This window comes from Alligator sinensis, unplaced genomic scaffold (genome assembly GCF_000455745.1).
Source record: "Alligator sinensis unplaced genomic scaffold, ASM45574v1 scaffold1979_1, whole genome shotgun sequence".
Classification (NCBI taxonomy): domain Eukaryota; kingdom Metazoa; phylum Chordata; order Crocodylia; family Alligatoridae; genus Alligator; species Alligator sinensis.
The window spans coordinates 87,697-107,333 of NW_005843419.1; the positions used below are offsets into that span (position 1 = coordinate 87,697).

General features: G+C 40.2%; 1 protein-coding gene across 1 annotated transcript in view; it reads right to left on the reverse strand.

Moving 5' to 3' along the window:
• The window catches only part of COL6A6 (collagen type VI alpha 6 chain), an 84,947-nt gene that overhangs the window by 36,267 nt on the left and 29,043 nt on the right, over nucleotides 1-19,637 (reverse strand). Inside the window, exons 9-21 of the mRNA XM_006038640.3 lie at nucleotides 18,209-18,558; nucleotides 18,041-18,119; nucleotides 15,009-15,154; nucleotides 13,321-13,413; nucleotides 11,328-11,381; nucleotides 9,193-9,264; nucleotides 9,070-9,096; nucleotides 7,915-7,959; nucleotides 7,768-7,821; nucleotides 6,447-6,509; nucleotides 4,845-4,910; nucleotides 4,117-4,170; nucleotides 2,221-2,256 (exon numbers count right to left, since the gene is read on the reverse strand). Of these exons, the coding sequence (XP_006038702.1) occupies nucleotides 2,221-2,256; nucleotides 4,117-4,170; nucleotides 4,845-4,910; nucleotides 6,447-6,509; nucleotides 7,768-7,821; nucleotides 7,915-7,959; nucleotides 9,070-9,096; nucleotides 9,193-9,264; nucleotides 11,328-11,381; nucleotides 13,321-13,413; nucleotides 15,009-15,154; nucleotides 18,041-18,119; nucleotides 18,209-18,558 (1,139 nt within the window). The remainder of the gene's footprint in view (nucleotides 1-2,220; nucleotides 2,257-4,116; nucleotides 4,171-4,844; nucleotides 4,911-6,446; nucleotides 6,510-7,767; nucleotides 7,822-7,914; nucleotides 7,960-9,069; nucleotides 9,097-9,192; nucleotides 9,265-11,327; nucleotides 11,382-13,320; nucleotides 13,414-15,008; nucleotides 15,155-18,040; nucleotides 18,120-18,208; nucleotides 18,559-19,637) is intronic.

A 19,637-nucleotide genomic window follows, 5' to 3' on the forward strand; every position in this document is an offset into this window, starting at 1 on the left:
ATAAACAAATCAATTAAAATAATACATAAAGCACATATTTGAGAAAGGGTTTTTAAGTTTAAGTTAGACTATTTTCTACCTATGCCTGGTAGAGATAATAGAGGGAAGGGGCAAGGAGTATGGAAATGTACTTTTTCTCTTAGGTTTTGCATCAGGTTCTTGCATGAGATTTCATTTTGACTCAGATTTGACTGGTAAGTGTCCCTTAAATTAAATATTTTCCTTGTGAAAGCTCTCATACCATATTTTGCAAAATACGGGTTTCTATAGTGTTCTGACTATAGTATAAGAGCACAAGCTCAGATTCAAGCCTTTTCAAGAGGCAAGATTTTTTGGTGGAACATCTAGTCCCATACTTTATTTCCATTAACCTCAAGGTGGTTTAAGCTTCTGCACTATGCTGCTGTATGTGGACTATTGAAAACCCTGAGACTAGTCACATGAACAGAGATCTGGATTTTCCATTCGCCATGGAAAAAATTGGTAAAACCTGGATTTTCTGCTTTAAAGGCAAAAGATGAGGGAAATTGTGGGTTTCCCCTTGCAGGCTGGCAGAGTTCCAGCCTGGAAGGGCCTGGAGGGAGTGGGAGGAGGGCGGTCAGGCAGGGGGCACCTCGTGCATGTGTGGAGCAGCTCCCACAGGTAAGATGGGGGTGGGGAGAAGGGAAATGAAGCCTCCATGGTGAGGGAGGGAGTTGGGTATGGCTGGGGCTGCTGCTCAGCTGGTGTGGTGCATGGGAATTGGAGCCTGCAGCCATTTCTGGCTGCAGGGCCTAGGTGGGGAGTAGGATGGAGACACGGGTAGCTCATCCAGGGTCAGTAGGGGTTGTGGTTCCTTGCCACTGTGCGCACTCCTGGAGGCATGTGTCCCCCAGTTTAGTTTACAGGACAGGGGAGGGTATGAGCTGCCCACTGTGGGCAGCATGCACTTTTCCCTACGTGGGCGCCGCTCCGGCCATGCCACCTGTGGGGGAAGGAAAACCACGCTCTGTGCCTCCTGCAGGCAGCAGCCAGGGCTCCCATGCTGGGAGCCCTGGCGGTTGAGGGCCCCCTCCAGTAGGGCTGGGGGTTTGAGGACTGTAGATGTTGAATGAAGGGCACCGGCAGGGCTGGGAGGCTGTGGGTGGGGAGTGAGGGGCATTGGCATGGGCAGGGAACCAGCATATTAGGGCTGCTCAGCACCACAAAGCAGTGGAGAGATAGCCTCAGCTGGACCTGTGTCCTGGTAAGTGAAGGGGGCAGGGAGAGCTTTGATTTTCCATTATAAAACCCCCCAAATCAAACACCAAAATTTATAAGTACAGGCAGTCCTGTAGTTACAACATTTCGAGTTACAACGTTTCACACTTACAACGTTCATAAACTGACACCCTGTTTCAAATTTATGACGCCAGTTTTGACTTTACAACGCTTGATCCAATGCAACACCATGCCAGTGAACAAGTTCACTGCATCGCTCATCTCTCTGGAGAACATCTGTCCAAACTTTCTTGGACACTTTCTTTAAGAAAGCAGACAAGACTCCAGAAAAACCTGCAGCCAAGACTCCCGAGAAGACTCCAGCCAACAACCTTCAAAAAGTCCAACCAAGAGCCCTTCAAAAAGTCCAGCAAAGTCACCTCAAAGAAGTCCTTCCAAATCAATATGATTGCTATTTACAATATAAATACATTAATGTAGCTATATTACTCATCTATAATTGATCAAGTACAAAATTCTGGGGTATTTTCGGTGAAAACAAGGTATCGGGGCTTGGTTCAGGAACCAGTCCCCCATTTATAACATTTTTTCTTACGAGAAAATTAGTTCCAAGTTGCAATGTTTTGACTTAAGACGCAGTTTTCAGGAACCAGTTGTGTCGTAAGCCCGAGGACTGTCTGTATTTATAATATATTTAATTATTCTGAATGAGGCACTGGTAGGCTTACAGACTGCTTTAAAATTGTAAATATATTAATAAAACATTGTGTTCAACTGATAGCTATATATATATAGTGGTGTTTTATTTTAATCATGAAAAAATGTGGATTTTGAATCAGAGAATTTGTGATTTTTAAACCAAGAAAACCAGGATCCCTGCACATGAGTAAGGCAAATGGAGATTTGGCTTTTATCCCATATGCTATAATAAATCTAAAATAAGCATTGAACTTCCTTTCTAAAATGCAAAAAATCTCCCATGTTTGTACTATTGCACATATGAAAAGGGATGAAACATACCGGTATACCTGGTTGTCCTTTTTGACCCGCTGGTCCCTAAGATCAAATAGGCACAAAATAGAAATTTTAGACCTTTTTTTTTCTTATTATTTGAATCATATAAATGGAGATTAACTTTTGGCAACTGTTCAGCATTTTTTGTAAATAACTGGAAGCTCCCACAATACTTTAAAATGCACTCAAGTACTATATATGATAGAAAAGTGAGGGAGTAAAAGCAAATGCAAAAGTTTTCATGGATGTCCATGTGTGTCTATGATATTACTTGTTATTTAATACTCAGAGGATGAAGCTGATAATAAATCAAAATTGATTTCAATGGATATTTTGCCCCCATTAGAACTGAAGAATGTTAGCTCAAGATGTTAGTATTATTTTTTATTAATTCTGAACCACAGAATGGAGGTTCCCAACAAATGAACTTCTAAAACAGTGATTTAAAACTGTTAACATGCAACTGAAGGCTAAAATCTATGGCTGAACGCATCTTTATTCTTCAACAACACCACAATAAAATATTAATTGAGAAAGTTTGTTCCCCAACTTAAGACTATATGATTTAAAAGTGAGTGTGTCATCAGAACTCTGAAGCATAAATATTGGTCACCTAATGCATTAAGTACTATGAGCACTACATGAAAGAATAAAACTTTCTTCTGAAAAATGATTAATGAAGGTAAATGTATGAAATACATGGGGGAGGGGGTTCTTTGCTTACATTTTTGTTCTCTGCACACAGACTTCTATTCAGCTCTGATAAAAACATGTAGGTCTTGTCTACAGCAGCACAATGGATGTATTTACAAGAACTGTTTTTAACAGTACTGCATAAAGGCATTTCTTACAATACAGTAGAAAAGGTTCTAACCTCATTAGTATTTCTGGGCATTTATACATGTCCTCTGGAAAGCAGTGGGGGCACAGGGGGGTAGCATTTTAATTAGAGTGGCTCTGAAAACCTCTCTAATTAAAACACCCAGAGCATCATGTGTATCAGTATCTCCATGCTGAAAAATGGTGGTGGGGGCTTGTCAAACAAGCTGTAGTTAAAGCACCCTTGTTGCCATTTTTCAGGGCAGGGGTGCTAATACACATGATGCTGGAGTCTGCTGGAGCACAGTAATTATCATGCTCCGGTAGACTTGATTAATAGAGTCTGCTCTGATGCACTGTAAATGTGTCAGAACAGCCTCATTACACATCTGTAGGTGCCCTTATTGATTACTGCTGCACCAAAAAAAAGAACATTTTAACATGAATGCTTATTGCTGCATATTTTTTTGTTCTTTGGAAAGATAAAAGAGATGAAGAGACAGGAAGTCACAAAAAGGTTGGCAGACAGAAACTAGTGAGTTTTGTAGTAGGTTCCATTTTTGAGAGAAGAAGGGAGTGATGGGGCTGGGAAATGGGGGGAGGGAGGGGGAATATTTTCACCAACTTATTTTTTTTCTTCTGATACTCACTTGTATTGAAGAATCATATTCAAAAGAGTTTGCCTGAGATTCTATTATTGATGGTTGGGAATAATCAGAGATCTGTTTCTCTTACCTTTCTGCAGTGAGTGAAGGTTGATGGAGAGACATTGGGTATCTTTACATGTGCTCCAGGAGTGGGGGGAGCATGAATTAGAGCAGCTCCTGAGCAGCTCGATGCAGTCACTCGTTTGATGAGCTTTAGTTAAACCGCCCCTGCCACCATTTTGAAGTGTGGGGACGCTGAATACCTGGGATGGTGAAGCTGCTGGAGCATGCTAATTAGCAAGTAATCAAGTCTGAACCAATGTGCTATAATTACAGTGTGTCAGAGCAAATGTCCTGCATGTCTACAGGCACCCATGGACCTTGAGATCACTCTTCCCTTTTGTGGATTTATGTTCTTGCTTATCTAAGTTCTTACCAAAGAGTTTCTAGAGCCCGGAGAGCCAGCTGACCCTTTTGGTCCTCTATCACCCTGTAAAATAAGCAATTAAAATTTTATGGCCTGCATATCTTAAGTGTAGCTGTAGTTCTTAAACTTTCAAGCCAAGAAATCATAAGTAGACATGCAAATCCATAGGGAAAAATAGTCTTGTCATCATGTTTCTGTCATACAACATCTGCGTTTGTTCATTTGTCAGAGTAAAATCCTGAAGCGTACCATTTTAATTTTCATCTACACAACATGACTGTGCAAGCCTTTCTGGAACAGTATATTTAGAAAAGCAGTAATAAAAAAATAAAGAGTTAGGCTATACACAAAATATACTTGGATAGAAGGTGCTACTTATGTCAGCCATCACAGTTCTCATTTTCTCTTTTCTTTAGACACTGAGTTAATGTACAGATCAGCCAATTCTGTCATATATGAAGCAGGAATTAGGGTTTGTCATACAGCTAAGTTTAGCTGTTTTTCCATCTCTTTGAAATAAACATAAGTCACCTTCAAGAGCTGTGTGCAAATTCACAAATATCAAATCACCTATCTGGTACATTCTTTGGTATTAAAATTAGATGCTAAAGAATTTCTATATTATTTGTAATAACCGTGGTTATCCATGGTGCTATTTTTCATACTCTAAAAAAAGCTAGATTAGAGTGTATGTCAATATCTGAAAAAATTACTAGAAGAAAAGGCATGTTTGTTACCTGTCTTCCCTGTTCTCCTTTTGAACCTTTAGGCCCTCTTATATCATTGTCCAATCCAGGGGTCCCCTAAACAAAGACAAAATATTCTCTGGTAAAATATTAGTAGCTCTAATTTTTATGAAGCCACCAACTGTGCAAGATTTCACAGAAGACACTTCATAAAGCACTGGGGAGATGAACATAATGAAGGAGTTCATTATCCTATCGTCAGTCACCAAACTGTAGCATTCCCATTAGAATCAATGAACATTTCATGTGGGGAGCACAGGTTGAAAGGAGTACAGGGTGCTAACGCTAAAAACAATGGGGCAAATTTTAGGCAAAAGCATACTTAAAAATATGAAAAATATAAAGCATTAAGAAATTTCACATGTGGTACTAATTCCTTTGATTCAATGGGAGGTAAAATACAGCTCTGCCTCTTACCTTTCCATGCTTCCCTCTCAGTGTCTCAGAGGTCTGACCTTTAATTTGCATTTATATAACCAGGCAAAATGCAGCTGCTCAGTCCCCTTCATTCACACCCCCACCCACACTCTGACCACGTGACTTTCCTCACCCCCACCAGGCGGGAATTGGTGAGTCCAAGGGTTTTGGGGTTTTTTTTTTCTTAAAGGACTGGGGCTGTGGTGAGCGGGGCACCCATGGGGGGGCTGGGAGAGCGGGGGGGGGTCAGGGGACTCGTGGGAGATCCCCTCACATGATGTGGGGCAGTGAGGGGCAGCGGGGATTGCCCCCCACCTCCCACCTGGCAGCAGCTGGTGGGTGCAGGCTTTTTTTTTTCAAAGCACCAGGAGCTGGGCCAGGCAGGGCAGCCATTGTCAGGGCTGGGAGAGCGGGTGGGAGACGGGCCTATGTAATTCAGAGATTCAGCCGATACAGCAGCAGCCGAATCTCCAAATCAAATTTGGCTGAATTGATTTGCGACAGTGTTTTGAATCACTGAATCGAATCACTGTCCCCTGAATCAGCTGAATCTGAATCCAAAGTGAATACTAGCCACTTCACACAGGCCTACTTCCAACCCCCCCATTTTCTATGATTCTATGAATTTTCAGCTGCTTTTCTAATCATCTCTGTGCCTTTTTGTGTGTGACCCGCATGCTTGGTGCCACTTCTAATAGACCATCTGCAAGGCCTCTTCTTTGCTCATACATCTTATCCCCTTCTTTCACTGTTCTGCCTACAGTCAATTTACTGGACAGGAATGATTATACTATGTTGTATTGTTTCCTTTCCATCCCTCTAACTTTCATCTGCTGTTTTGCCTATGTCCTTAGATGGTCAGATACTTGAAGCAGAGCCCACCCTGACAAACGTTCCAGAAAAATGCTTAGCAAAATATGGATACTACCATGGACTACAAACAACAAATAATTGATTAATATTATGCAGGAAGTACTTGTTTTTTCCAGCAGAAATTATACAATCCAGACAGCAAATCTAACATAAGAATGAACAGGAAATACAAACTATCAGTTATATTCTTCTTCCTTTCCCATAGTCTATTTGTGACCATTGTATTCATAAGTTACACCTAGCAGTGCTTTATCTGACCAATGACTATTGCCATGTTTAGAACTCCAACTTGGACAAACTTACGGGATCTCCTCGAAAACCCTTCTTGCCACGCTCACCAGGAGGTCCTTTTGGCCCTGAACTACCCTGAAATCATAAAAGTTAGAATCTGAACAATAATTTTTGTGACTGCAATTGATGATGATGATAAAACGAGAGTAACCATAAGTGACCCCACAAGTTACCAACAAGCTGTCTTAATCCAGGATCTTTTTCTCAGTCCTTTATAAAGATATAGGATTTTTGCAAATATGGACCCAGGCCAAGGATTGGGTTCAGAATTCCCCTAAATATGTAATGTATTTCCATTTAAAAAATAAAACAGCAGTTACTTTCCTGAATTTTCTTTTGACACAATATAAAAAAAATCTAAGTATAATATTAATTTTTAAAGCCAATGAAGTCTGGTCCTGTCCTCTGTCTGTACATTATGGACCAGATCTTGCTGCCCTTACTCACACTTTACAATTGTAGCAGTTTACAATTTTTTCCAGGGAAGTCACCAGCAATAGAAGGTAATTAAGATAAGGGTGGCAGAATCTGCCTCCTAATGAGCACATTCCAGAATCTGGAATTTGTTACCTGTTATTTTGCTTTTATGATTAGGATCTTGTGTTATGCAGGCTGTTTACATTTTAAATGATGTGTGTGCTTTGCTTGTCAGCAAAAACCTTTATGTTGGTTGAGTTCATGCAAGGGGAATTTCAGTCAGTAAAACATTATGATGTTTCGTATAGCATCGTGCATACATATAGGGTTCAGTAAGAAAATACAACTAATAGAAGTGCTTATAGAAGGTTGTAACAATAGGCTTTGGTAAGTGGTTACTAGAAATTACTTTTAGATGTGTGCATTGTGCATGTTAACTGCTTCCCAACCAAAGTGTACGAATCCTTCAGTGAATCTTAGTTTACTCATCAGCCTGAGGTGCCACTGGTAAACCCCCCTACCCCACAACAAACAACAACAAAAAAACCCTATTTGGCTAAATGTGACAAGAAGAAGATTTAATTTGAGGTCCCCCATCCCAGAGAGGATATTAGAGGTGGGATGGGGTGTATCAGTTGATTTGGAAATTACACAGCTCTATTAAACTCTATTAAACTCTCATTCCATACCATAGGAAGTGGGAAGTGGGAAGTTGACTACATTATTACTTTTACTCTTGATAGTAATGGATCCAGCCTGGTTGAGTTGCAGTCAGTACCAGTCAGTAATCTGTGGTAACAAGTCATTTCCCCCTCTCCAGGTATTTAGCTGAAATTTTGCTCCTCAGACAGCCTCATGAGATGTTCATCTCATTATCCTTTATTTCAAACTCAAATAAGGTAGTATAAAACCTTACCTGGTAACCATCATCACCCCTTTCTCCCTTCTTCCCTGGAAACCCATACGATCCCTTTAAGGAATGGAAAAAAAAACAGGTAATTTTTTTCTCTCACTTTAAAACATTTATTGCTGTCAACAGGAAATGAGAAGAAAAGCTATTTACCTGTTCTCCATCAATTCCATCAACTCCACCGTCCCCTTCTTCTCCCTGAGGCAGGAAAAGTGACATGAAAGATGAGCCCCTAAAGAAAAGTGTTCCCAGCACAGCAGAGATGGATCCATGTGCACACCTGTAGCTGACTACAGATGTAAAAAGTAAACACAGGTTTGAGAATATGTGAACAAATGCTTTAAATCTAATTCCTTAAATGTACAGCAGGATGGGCATCATAGCAGCTGTCCTCAAGACAGGATAAAAAAGAATTAACATTGCAATACTCTACCCACCAGTCCCTGGTAAAACCTTCAAGAATGTCACTGGAAGCAAGACAGGGTTTTAAACTGGCAGGGCATCTGCATTTTTATTTTCTTGTAAAGCTCCAGTCTATTGGTTATCTTTACCATCCAGATAGACTTTCATAGATGAAGTCACACTCAAACCACTGAAGGGAAGAGACAACAAGAGTAACTATTGCCAATAAACACTGTAGTATGACAAATACAATCTGAGAATCAGAACATTACCAATTCTTTTTGTCATCGTAGTATATTTTATTTCTGTCTCTGTCATATGGAAATCTCAACTGTGACCTCTATTTTCTTTCTGAGTCTCTATATATTCTTTTTTCTTGACTGTCACACTTAAAAATACATTATGTATATTAAAAGTCTTAAAAAATATATTAAAATATAATGCATTAAAAATTTTAAAATATATTTTAAAAAAAATTGCTCTGCACAAACAAACCCCGAGTATTTGTACATGTGGTAAGGGGCATTTCATATTATATTTGAAATAATATGTTCATATTTTGGTATTTCCATGTACATTTTTACAATCTTACTGCCAAAAACAAATGTGCATCCTGATACATGTTAAACACAAATAGATCATTTGTAACATTGGTCCTGGTCAATTAAGACAGGGGGGTTTTTTCTATCAAACCCAAACAATAATGACCCAATAGAGAAAGACTGCAAAAGTCAGCCTTCAAGTAGAATCACATAATAATAAAGATCTTTAATCTTAAGGATGCTTAAATATGGTGAAAGAGACTCTGTGTTTTCTCCATCTCTTTGTTGCACTAGCATCTCTTATTTATACTTCCAAACACCTGAAACAACCAGAGTTAAGGAAATAAGCATATCAGTACTGTACCTTTTGACCACCTATTCCTTGGCTCCCCTGAAAAAGATTTAAAATAAGAAGTATTAGTTTAAATAAGGTAACTAAAACTAAATACAAAGAACGTTATGCTGTGAGTTTTCAGTAAAGACCTACCTTAACGCCTTTTACGCCTTGACAGCCCTGAGTGCCTATTTCTCCTCTTGGTCCAGTCGGTCCTCTTGGACCCTAGGGAGAGTGGAATGACAGCACATCTCAGTCAATCCTACTTACTATATGAAATATGACATTTGTAAGGACTAGGATATACATGACATTGGGGGTAGAGCATGTTCAATGCAGATGCAAACCATCTTCTAAAGCACCTCTTCTCTGCTGAAAATAATTGATCTGAATTTTTTTCAAAAGCTTAGAATTTGCTAAGATTTGAGCACATTTTCAAAAGGATGGCAAAAGTCACATACTTGATCCCAAAGAATTAGTTTCAAGCCCATCCACCAAAAGATAGAAGCACTAGGGTTTAGCTATTAAATAGAAGTAAAACTTTTTAAAATGTTTACTTAACATACCTGGTAACAACAGGATTGGGCAGCTGAAACTTTCCAAATAAAATTTAGCCTCAGGCTAAATTGTCCCACTAAGGGCCATTTCAGCCCAAACAGGTGAAATTTGGCAAAGTTAAAACAACAGAAATAAAGCTCTCCCAGTAAAAACTGCTAGACAACCATAACTATATGCATTGCTACCCAATTTTTCATTCAGCAAGATAATGTATATTCATTAATATGAGAATTGAAGCATTGAATAATTTGCATGGATTCCAATTTCTGAACCCTCAGGCTTAATTTCTTATGATTGGAGAGGGTGGATTCTATTTCTTCTTTGCCTGTTATTTTCCATGCTTTGAAACAGAAGAAAATTGACACTGAAACTACCTTTTCGTTTTTAGCAGGTCTGACTCACTGCAAGGTAAGTCGAACTAAGTGAAGGACATTAAAAAAAACACTAAACATAGGTAATTCAAAGATTAATCATATTCATCCAAAGATGAATTGTATTACAAGATATATAAGGTATGTAAATCCAATTATTTATTAATGGATTTACATCTATCAGTTTTAAAGTGTTTCCTAGTGTCTGTCTCAGGCTGTGTGCTTTTAATCTTGGAAGCCCACAAGCAAAAGAGATTAAATAACTGCAACCTATAGTGAACGCTTGCTCTTCACATTATTGAAGAGGTTTTTTATATGGTTAGATAACCTCCTACCTAACTGGGCTATGATTTAAATGTGCATCTGCACCAGTTTGCAGATTTCGTCCTGGAAGCACTGGTACAAAATAGGCACATAGGGTATAAACAGACACTGCCCAATGAAGTAAATCAGCTGTGCTGGGATGTGTCCCAGCACAGCTAATCTGCTTCATTGGGCAAAACAGACATCATCCACTATCCCACAGGGTCAGGCCCCTATCACTCTGGGAGTGCCTGGGGTCTGATCCTGCAGGACAATACGTGGGGCAACCATCTGCAAATGGGGGAACTCTGGGTCTCCCCACTAGCAGAGAAGTGCCTGCAAGTGGGTTTTCCCACTTGCAGAAGTGTGCCTCGAGTCTGGGCATGTATCTCTACAAACAGGGGAATTCCGGGTTTCCCGACTAGCAAAGAAGCACCCAGAGATGTCCAGGGTGCACATTTCTGCAAACATTGGGAAACGCTGTCCCCAGGGAAACCTGGTGTTTTGTCATTTGCAGAAATATATTCCTGGAGTATCTCAAATGGCTTCAGAGCTCCCAGGGGTCCAGGGACCCCATCCCACATGCCCCAGGAATGGGAATTCCTGGGGTGCACAGCATGGAGCCTCTGAACCCCTGAGAGTGCTTGCCCAGAGCTACTGGAGAGCATGGCCCATTCAGGGCTGCCAATGCTCTCTCACCTTAAATCAAACAGACATGTGCCACCAAACAGTGTAACAATTTGATATCACCTATGTCATGACCACAGATGTTGGGCATTCATGGCAGAACAAGGGGCATAACAATGTTTATGGGGGCACAAAGGTAACATTTGTTTATGCCTATAATTCACGTGGCAGCACTTGCCTACATACTCTTTTGTCTTTACTTATATGATGAGCAGGTACAAAGATATGTGAAACTAGATGCAGCAGGTTATGAGATGCTCTTTTCATGTTGATCCCAGCCGCCACCTCCCCCCCACAAAAAAATTAGTGTGGATGTTTAATTTTAAAATATTTTTTCCCAATGCTATACAGCCAAGTGCAATGACTTACCGGATCTCCTTCTTCTCCTGAGTGTCCAGGACTGCCTTTTGGGCCTGGTAGTCCCTGAAATTAAGACAGCAAAGGAAAAGATAAATATTTTCAAGCAGAAAAAAATAATATTAACTATTAAGGACTGTCCAGATGGAGTCCTTTATCTAGGCATGGGTAAAAGTTGGCAATGGGCAGTTTCAGTTCACAGGTTACAAATAAACTTTCATTTGTTGGCTGTATATTCACAAGCATTATTCACAAATGTTGAAGAAATGGATTCAGGGAACAGACAGCAGGTTAAATGGATACCTGTCAGGATTGGATTATCTTGATTTCTTTTGTGTATTTAATATTCATCAAAAACATATTCTCTTACTTTTCACATAGTTGGACATGTATTTATCAAGAATTTGTGTAAAATTATTTCCCAAAGGGCACAGCTTCTTTCAGAAATTCTAAAAGGGAATCAATTAATTGAAATTCTAGAGGATTAGACATTACTATAAAGTGTTAAATTTTGAAATATTTGTGTAAATATTTGTATGAATAAAATGTATAAATAAAATACACAACAATTTTATCTAAAGTATTGATAAAGCAACAGGAGAAAAATATTTATCTTTGATCTTCACTACTGTCTAGAACTGTTACAGATCTGTGATATTACTTTCTATTTAGTTTGATATTGAACTTTATCTGATCATACTCGCTATAATAACATTACTCATTACTTAAGGGATCATGGCTCCTTCAGAGCGACATGAGATATATCTAACGTTTGAATACTTGTGTTTGTCTCTGACTTTCTGAATGCTTTAGAAGCCAAGTAAACTCTTATTAATACAAATAAACCAACCCACAGGTCTAATTTTGTTCATTTTTCATAAATAGCTCCCTGATGCACTGAAAAAAGTACATGCAAATATCAAGAGCTTTACTGAGTTTATCCTTTATTCAGATTCCGACAGATTTTGCATATATATCTGTTGCCAATGATACCCCCAAGAGAAAAACTGCAGACCTTCCAACTCAGAGCTAGTCTCACCCCTTCTTGGTAGGTTGGTGAAAATGTTTTACTTGCCTTCCTTTACCTCTAGCGTGACTTACCTTGTAAGTATAATTCCACAGAACCGGTCTGTGGGAGTGTGGGTGAATAATGTGATTCCTTAAATATTTATTTCCTCTAAAATTACTAACAGTATCTTCTAAGATGTAAAGCAGTTAGCATAAGTGAAAAGTACTGCTATATACACGGGGAGGATAGATATGAAGGGTGAGAAACTGGGGTAGGACTCAGTAAGCTCAATATCTAGCTCTGCCACAGACTTCCTAGTAGGACTCCAGGCAAGTCATTTTGGATTCAACCTTTCAAAACTTACAGGCTGCCCACCTTGAGTTATCTAAAAAAACCTAGACGTTCGAAGGGCACGGGAAGTCAGTGCTTTTGGGACCCTGGGCCTGTGAGGTTCGTCTGGTTGGACACCCAGCAACCGAGTCACCCAAAATCATTTACCACTTTAAATGTTACGTTTTGATTTCTCTATGCTTCAATTCCCTATATGTAATGCGGGGTTAAGATCCCTTTTTCCTACATTTTTCCCTACATTTTAAACTCTTCAGAGCGGGCTTTCTTTTATGGGGTTGCATAATATCTAGCAACATTCTTACCTAATCTTGGCTGGGTCCTCCAGGGGCTACCAAAATACAATTAGTGATAGTAATAAGATGGGATCAGAACAGAAAAATAATGCAACCTTTATCATCAATTCTATGTGCTAAATTGCAAAACAGCAGCATCATATCAGGGAAACCTATTTTTATCTCCTGATAGTAAAAGATCTCACAGAACAACAGCCACTAAGGATTACAAGAGATGCACTATTATTTTTTGGTATTCCGCCAAGTGAAATAAATGTAAGCAAAGGCAATACAAGATCAACCTATGCTTGAATGTTTCTAGATGTGGTTGGTTCCTTGCAGTTCCTATGAAGTATCACACAAACATTCTTACCTTCTCTCTTTTACTTCCTGGCTGTCCAGCAGGACCCCTGTTTCCACTGCACTTACAGAAGACACAGCAGCATTTCCTTTCAGCAACAGCATTCTTGAAAAACAGAAAAACAACTGTGTGAGATACTTTAGTTGTCAGGAACATCCTTCTACCTGCTACCAACTCCACTAAGAGCTTCGTATGCAATTCAAAAGGACTATAATGGGACCTTCTGCTAAATATGCTAGATTCTTTGTAGCTACCTGGTTCCAGCCCTACCTGGTAGGTAGCCTGGCCCAGGTCTAAATTAGAGCTGTGTCCGGACTGCTGTACTTTACACCATTTGCTCATTACTCCCAGGGACCATTCTAATCAGAAAGAATTGTTAATCTTCTGAACACACTTTCTTGAGCTATTCCTTCCTGCACTGAGACCCACGAAGTGGGAGAGCTCCAATGCCATCTACATTTATGCAGATGATGGGGTATTTCAGCTGAGGGATGCTTCATTAATGAGAACCAGTCAGATTCTGCAAAGCAGGGCAAACCTACCAGAAAAACTTGCCCTCTGAGACTATTCTGCTAATCTTAGCAGAATAGCTTTATTCAGTCCTTGAGGGAAATGAATAAGGCCTTTATAATGGGTCAACTTGGCAAAAGGTAGCCAGTGGAGTCCCCCAGGTTTCGGTACTTGGATCAGTGTTTTTCAACATCTTTATCAATAATTTGGATATGGGGGTGAAAAGCACACTAGCAAAGTTTGCCGGTGACACTAAGCTGTGGGGTAGTGTGAGTACGCATCAAGATAGGCTGACGATCCAGGCGGAGCTAGATAGATTAGTTAGATGTGCGGACCAGAACCAGATGCTGTTCAACACTGAGAAGTGTAAAGTGCTCCATCTGGGGAGGAAAAATCTGCAACAAACTTAGAGGCTCAGAGGTGCTACACTAGATAGCACCACATCCAAAAGGGACCTGGGGGTTATAATTAACCATAAAATGAATATGAGCCACCAGTGTGATGCTACAGTTAGCAGAACAAACAATACGCTGGCATGCATCAACCGGTGCATCTCAAGCAAAACTAAGGAAGTTATTTTCCCACACTACTCGGCATTGGTGAGGCTGCAGCTGGAGTAGTGCATCCAGTTCTGGGCTCTGCACTTCAAGAAGGATGTGGAAAAGCTTGAGAGAGCCCAGAGAAGAGCCACTCATATGATTAGAGGCCTGAAGAACAAGCAATATGATGAAAGGCTGACAGTTATGGGAATGTTCAGCCTAGAAAAGTGTAGATTTCAGGGGGATTTGGTGGCAGCTTACAAATATATCAGAGGTGAGCATCAAAGGCTAGCCAAACAATTACTTACTAAAGTGCCCCAGGAGAAAACCAGGAGCAACAGTCATAAACGCCTAGAAGAAGGTTTCAGACTGGATATAAGGAAAAACTTCTTCATAGCTTGTGTGACCAGACTCTGGAATAGGTTCCCAGCAGGGGTGGTACAGGCACCTACCTTGGAGATCTTAAAAAGGAGACTGGATACATACCTTGGGTTATCTGACCCCAGCAGTTTTCCTGCCCAGAGAAGGGGGGCTGGACCTGATGATCACCCAAGGTCCTTTCCAGCCCTAAACTTCTGTAAATTTGTAAAGGCCTTAATCTGAGATCTAACTAGACACACTGATGCTTCTGTGATTCTGTGAATGACTTACCACATACTTGGACAGCAGGTTCATAATATTACTCATGCCAATATTTAACTGAGTCCTATATTCAAATCCTTTTCCAAATTCAATGAATTGAAGCTCGTGAATGTTGGAGACTCCTTCCAGAGCAATGGTTATCAGTGCATCCAATCCTGTTTAAGAACATTGATTACCAATGTAAGAAAGTCCTACATTTATCCAAGAAAAAACCTTTATTCTGTTGATAGGAACCACAGGACATAATTTAATCTTATTATAAGGGTATAAAATAAAGGTCATAGATTACAGCATACAATTTATTTCTCATTTTTGCACTTTACTGTAATCAGTCCATAATTAATGTATGGAAAATAAATGGCTGATAGTGGGCACATTTACATGCACCAATTTAAGGTGCTTTGGCCTGATATAAGGTGCATTAAGGGCACATGTCTACACATACATGCTCTTAATGTGCCTTAAAAATAGTGATTTTAGGTTATTCGCACCTATATTTGATACCTGCAAAAGCAGGTATCAAATATAGGTGTGAATAGCAAAAATGCATTAATGCACATGTAGGCGTGCTAAGGTGCATTAATGCTATATATGGACTGACTTGGGACTAACTTTAGTCCCATGTCAGTCCGTGTGCATGGCGTTAATGCATTTTAATGTGTGCATGAGTAGACTCGAGCTAAATCACCTTACTGAGCATTAAGCTAATGTGCATTAAATTTAGGCACACCTAAATGCATGTGTAGACATGCCCAATGTCAATCAATAATCAGTAGCAGTCTAGTAACAAATTCTTTGAATAAAGCATGACCTTCAAAGACAGTGTCACTGCTGTGATGGTCAGTAGTGCTGTGCAAATCTTGGGTCCCTCATTTGATTCGGCAGAGATTCGGCCTGATTCTGTGGCCGAATCTCCAAATCCGAAATGAATAAGGAAACCCTTTAATCTCTCCGAATCAAGTCAGAACCCTCCAAATAGATTTGGAGGGATTTGGAAAGATTTGGATATTTGGACACAGACACAGCTTTAAATGTTTTTTGGGTTTTTTTTACATACTTCAAGGTACCAGGTGGCCCATGAATGCTGCAATGCTGGGGCAGATGGAGCGTCCCACAGGAGCATGGTGGGGTCCCCCGCGCACTCCGCAGCAGACCCAGAAATGGACAAGAAGCACTTCTGGTCTACTTCAGGGTCTGCAGGGGAGCAGAGGGCCATGCCCCCCAAGCTCGGCAACTGGTCCCTCCTGGGTTTGAGGGGGCACCCAGGTTCCCCCCATGTCCAAATGCTGAGCTGGGGAGGCATGGCCCCCTCCTGTGCGCTCTGTGTTGTACCCGGAAGTGGATCGGAAGTACTTCCAGTCCACTTCCAGTTTTGCTGCCGAGCATGTAGGGGGCCCCACCATGTTCCTGTGGGATGCTCCAGCATTGCAGCATTCACGAGTTGTACCAGGTACCTTGAGGTATGTAGAAAAAACATTTAAAGCTGTGTCTATGTCCGAATCGCTGATTCTCTGAATCGGCATCAAATCTGTGGATTCAGCCAAATTGAATCTGGGACAGTGATTTGAATTAACTAATTGAATCACTGTCCCTGATTCGGGCTGAATCTGAATTGAATATGGCCCATTTTGCACACCCCTAATGCTCAGCACAATTATTCACAGGACACATTCTTAATCTCCCTGAAAAAAAATTTTCTGAAAAATAAAGTCTTTTTACTGAAATGAGAAAGACATGTTGGGCTAGATCTTTATCTTATTTAAATGCACCAAAGAAATACAATGAAAACAAAGGAGCCAGACTGATCCATGAGGAACTGGGCCATAAATGTAATTAAGAAGACTGTTGAGTTTAGATTGCGTTGTCTTTGGCAGTGCTGAAATGCGCAACGAAAGAGGTGCTGAAAAGTTGTATTGTACTTTGGAATGTTATTTGCAATGCATGTCTGAACGTGTAATGTGTAAATGGATGCTGGCTGGGTTTAGAGACATTACTAGTACCACATCCTGGTGTTGTTCTGGCTGCCCGTCAGTAGTCAGGACAGTCACTTTCATTTTGTGTACTGGCAGCTGTGCCCAGGCATGTTGCTCAGTGTGCTTCCACATATGATGGGATAATCTAGCTTCTTGTAGGTTTCGCTTAAATCACTTAGGGCTTAATCTGAAACCCACTAAAATTAAAGGAAAAAAATCCTATCAATCTCAGTAGCCTTTGGATCACATCTCTAAAATTTCAGCCAACTTACTTGCCACATTTTGTTGTTACCAGGTCAGTCCTAAGGAATCAGCAATACAAACAAATTGTGATGATATAGGAAAACAGAAATGGAAAACAGAAACAATAAATTACACCTACATTGTAAGACAAGAAGTAGCTCTGGTGATAGACTTAAAATAGACTTAAAAGTATAAGGGGAGGGAAATAAAGCAAAGCAGTCAAGCATTTATCCTGAACTGGAGAAGTACTTCTTTATTTATCTACTACAAAATGTATCTATTGCATATCTGGATACAATGGCCAGAAGTTTCCAAAGCAGCATAACCCCATGCATAGGTCCAGATAGTTGAAAGAGCCTGACTTATTTATATGCCAAAGCAATTTGCCAGTTTTAAAACAGCTCATCATACTGGGTGCATGCGAGCAGTTTTGAAAGCCTGGCCCTCAATTATAGCTATAAGTGGGACCACAGCCTTTTGGAAAATATACCCCAGTTGCAAGTACTGAACACTTTCATGCTTTTACGTTTGTTATTTGACACTGTGTCACTTGGGGATGAATATGGGTCATCATATCTATACTCATATTTTTAAAAACTTTATTGCAAAGCAAATGTTGACAAACAGGAATTAATAATCAGATTATGGTGGGACTCTCTCTAGCAGCATGTGATCTAGTACGTCAGTTGCAATGCAACTACTAAAAAGGGGACATATAGACATGATGAAACAGGACCTGATTTTTCAGCTTTTGAGATGAGTAATGCACTTATTGATTTTTAAAAATAATTTTAATAGTTTCAATATTTTCATTCTATAAAGTACCTTTTTTTCTGAGTTCTTCTGATTTTTGCTCAAGTACTTCCACCTCATCATCCAAGCCATCTGAAAAAACAAGCATCACCTAAGGAAGAACAGAGAGTTTGAAAAAAACAGGTCAGAAACAGGTTGGTCTTTTTCTTAAAGTTATTTTGGGATAAAGAGCTACGTTACCTTACTTCGTCTTTGATCATCAGACTTGTTTTCAAATGTTTGCCAAAGCAGCTCCAGGAAGCTGACATCGAGATGGGATGACCCATTGACCACAACATTTGTCAGGCTGTTTAGGATTTCTTGACTATCAATGCGGAATTTTGCGGACACCAGCTTGTCTGTGTTCTTCACTTGAACCGCCACACTGCTCTGTGCGCCTGTCTCTTTACTGCAGCTCACGCTGCTTGGGGATGTGAGGGCTCGCAGAATCTCGTGAAGATATGCTTTCAGCTGGGATTGTCCATGAAACAAATTATGTCCTCGCTGTTGTGAAGAGATATCAAATCCCAGGACGATATCCACAAAACAAACTATTGCAGGGAAGTGTGAAAAAGAAAATAGGCTAATTAACTTGCGCACTATTTTGAGGGGAGAAAAAGATGCACTTAAGACAGACGCACAGAAATCAAGGTTCAGACAAAGAAATTACTTTCTTTTTCTCGATTACATTGGTAATCAATTGGAGCCAGTTAAACTTTATTGTTTTGAAGTCAAAGGAAGCTTTGCAATTTACTTAAATAGAAAAGCAAGGTTTAGTTTTATGTTATTCCCTACTCTCAGCTACACCTAGGAAAATTAAAAATTAATATTTTAATTGCGTGTTGTGGTTTAAAATGCTTTAAAAATTAATTAATGATATCCTACTTCGTATACCTAGAAGCAAGGTGGAAACTTATGTTTCACATCTATGTCAGTACTAGCAAAGAGGCTGCAGCAATTTAAGCCAAAGCGATTTAAAACAATGATATTTTGAAATATATTGTTTGAAACATAACACTTCAAAGCCTTATAAAAATAATTTAAAATGATGGGCTACTGCAGCTTTTTAATTGAAAGTTATATTGCACTAAATAATAAATGGTGCTTGTTTAAATGGCACTACAGCCGGAGTGTCCTATCTGAATTTTGCAAAACTGCCATATGCAAACAAAACACCTCTCCAACACATTGAAAAATAAAGACTTGACCCTTAAAGCTTACTGCCTTGAGTAAGCCTTGAGTTTACTACTAGTGCTGTGTGAAGCTTCAGGTGCTGATTCCATTTGGAGGAGATTTGGCCTGATTCGGTAATCAAATCTTTCAATCCAAATCAAATGAGGGGACCAATTAAAAGGTCCAAATTGATTTGAAGCTCTCCAAATCAATTCAGAAAAGATTTGGACAGCTTCAGTGATTTGGGCAGTCCTCGCTTGCTGCAGCAGGGAGCTGGACCCGGACACCATGCCAGTAAGCAAGGGGCGAAGGAGTGGTGGCTGGAAGAGGAGGGAAGGGACCATGGGGGGACCCCCGCCAGACCCCATTCCCTGCCTGCTCTCCCAGCCCCCCTGAGCACCCTCCGATTCGCACCCACTCTCCCAGCCCCACTCCCATGGCTGCGCCACCCCCCCCC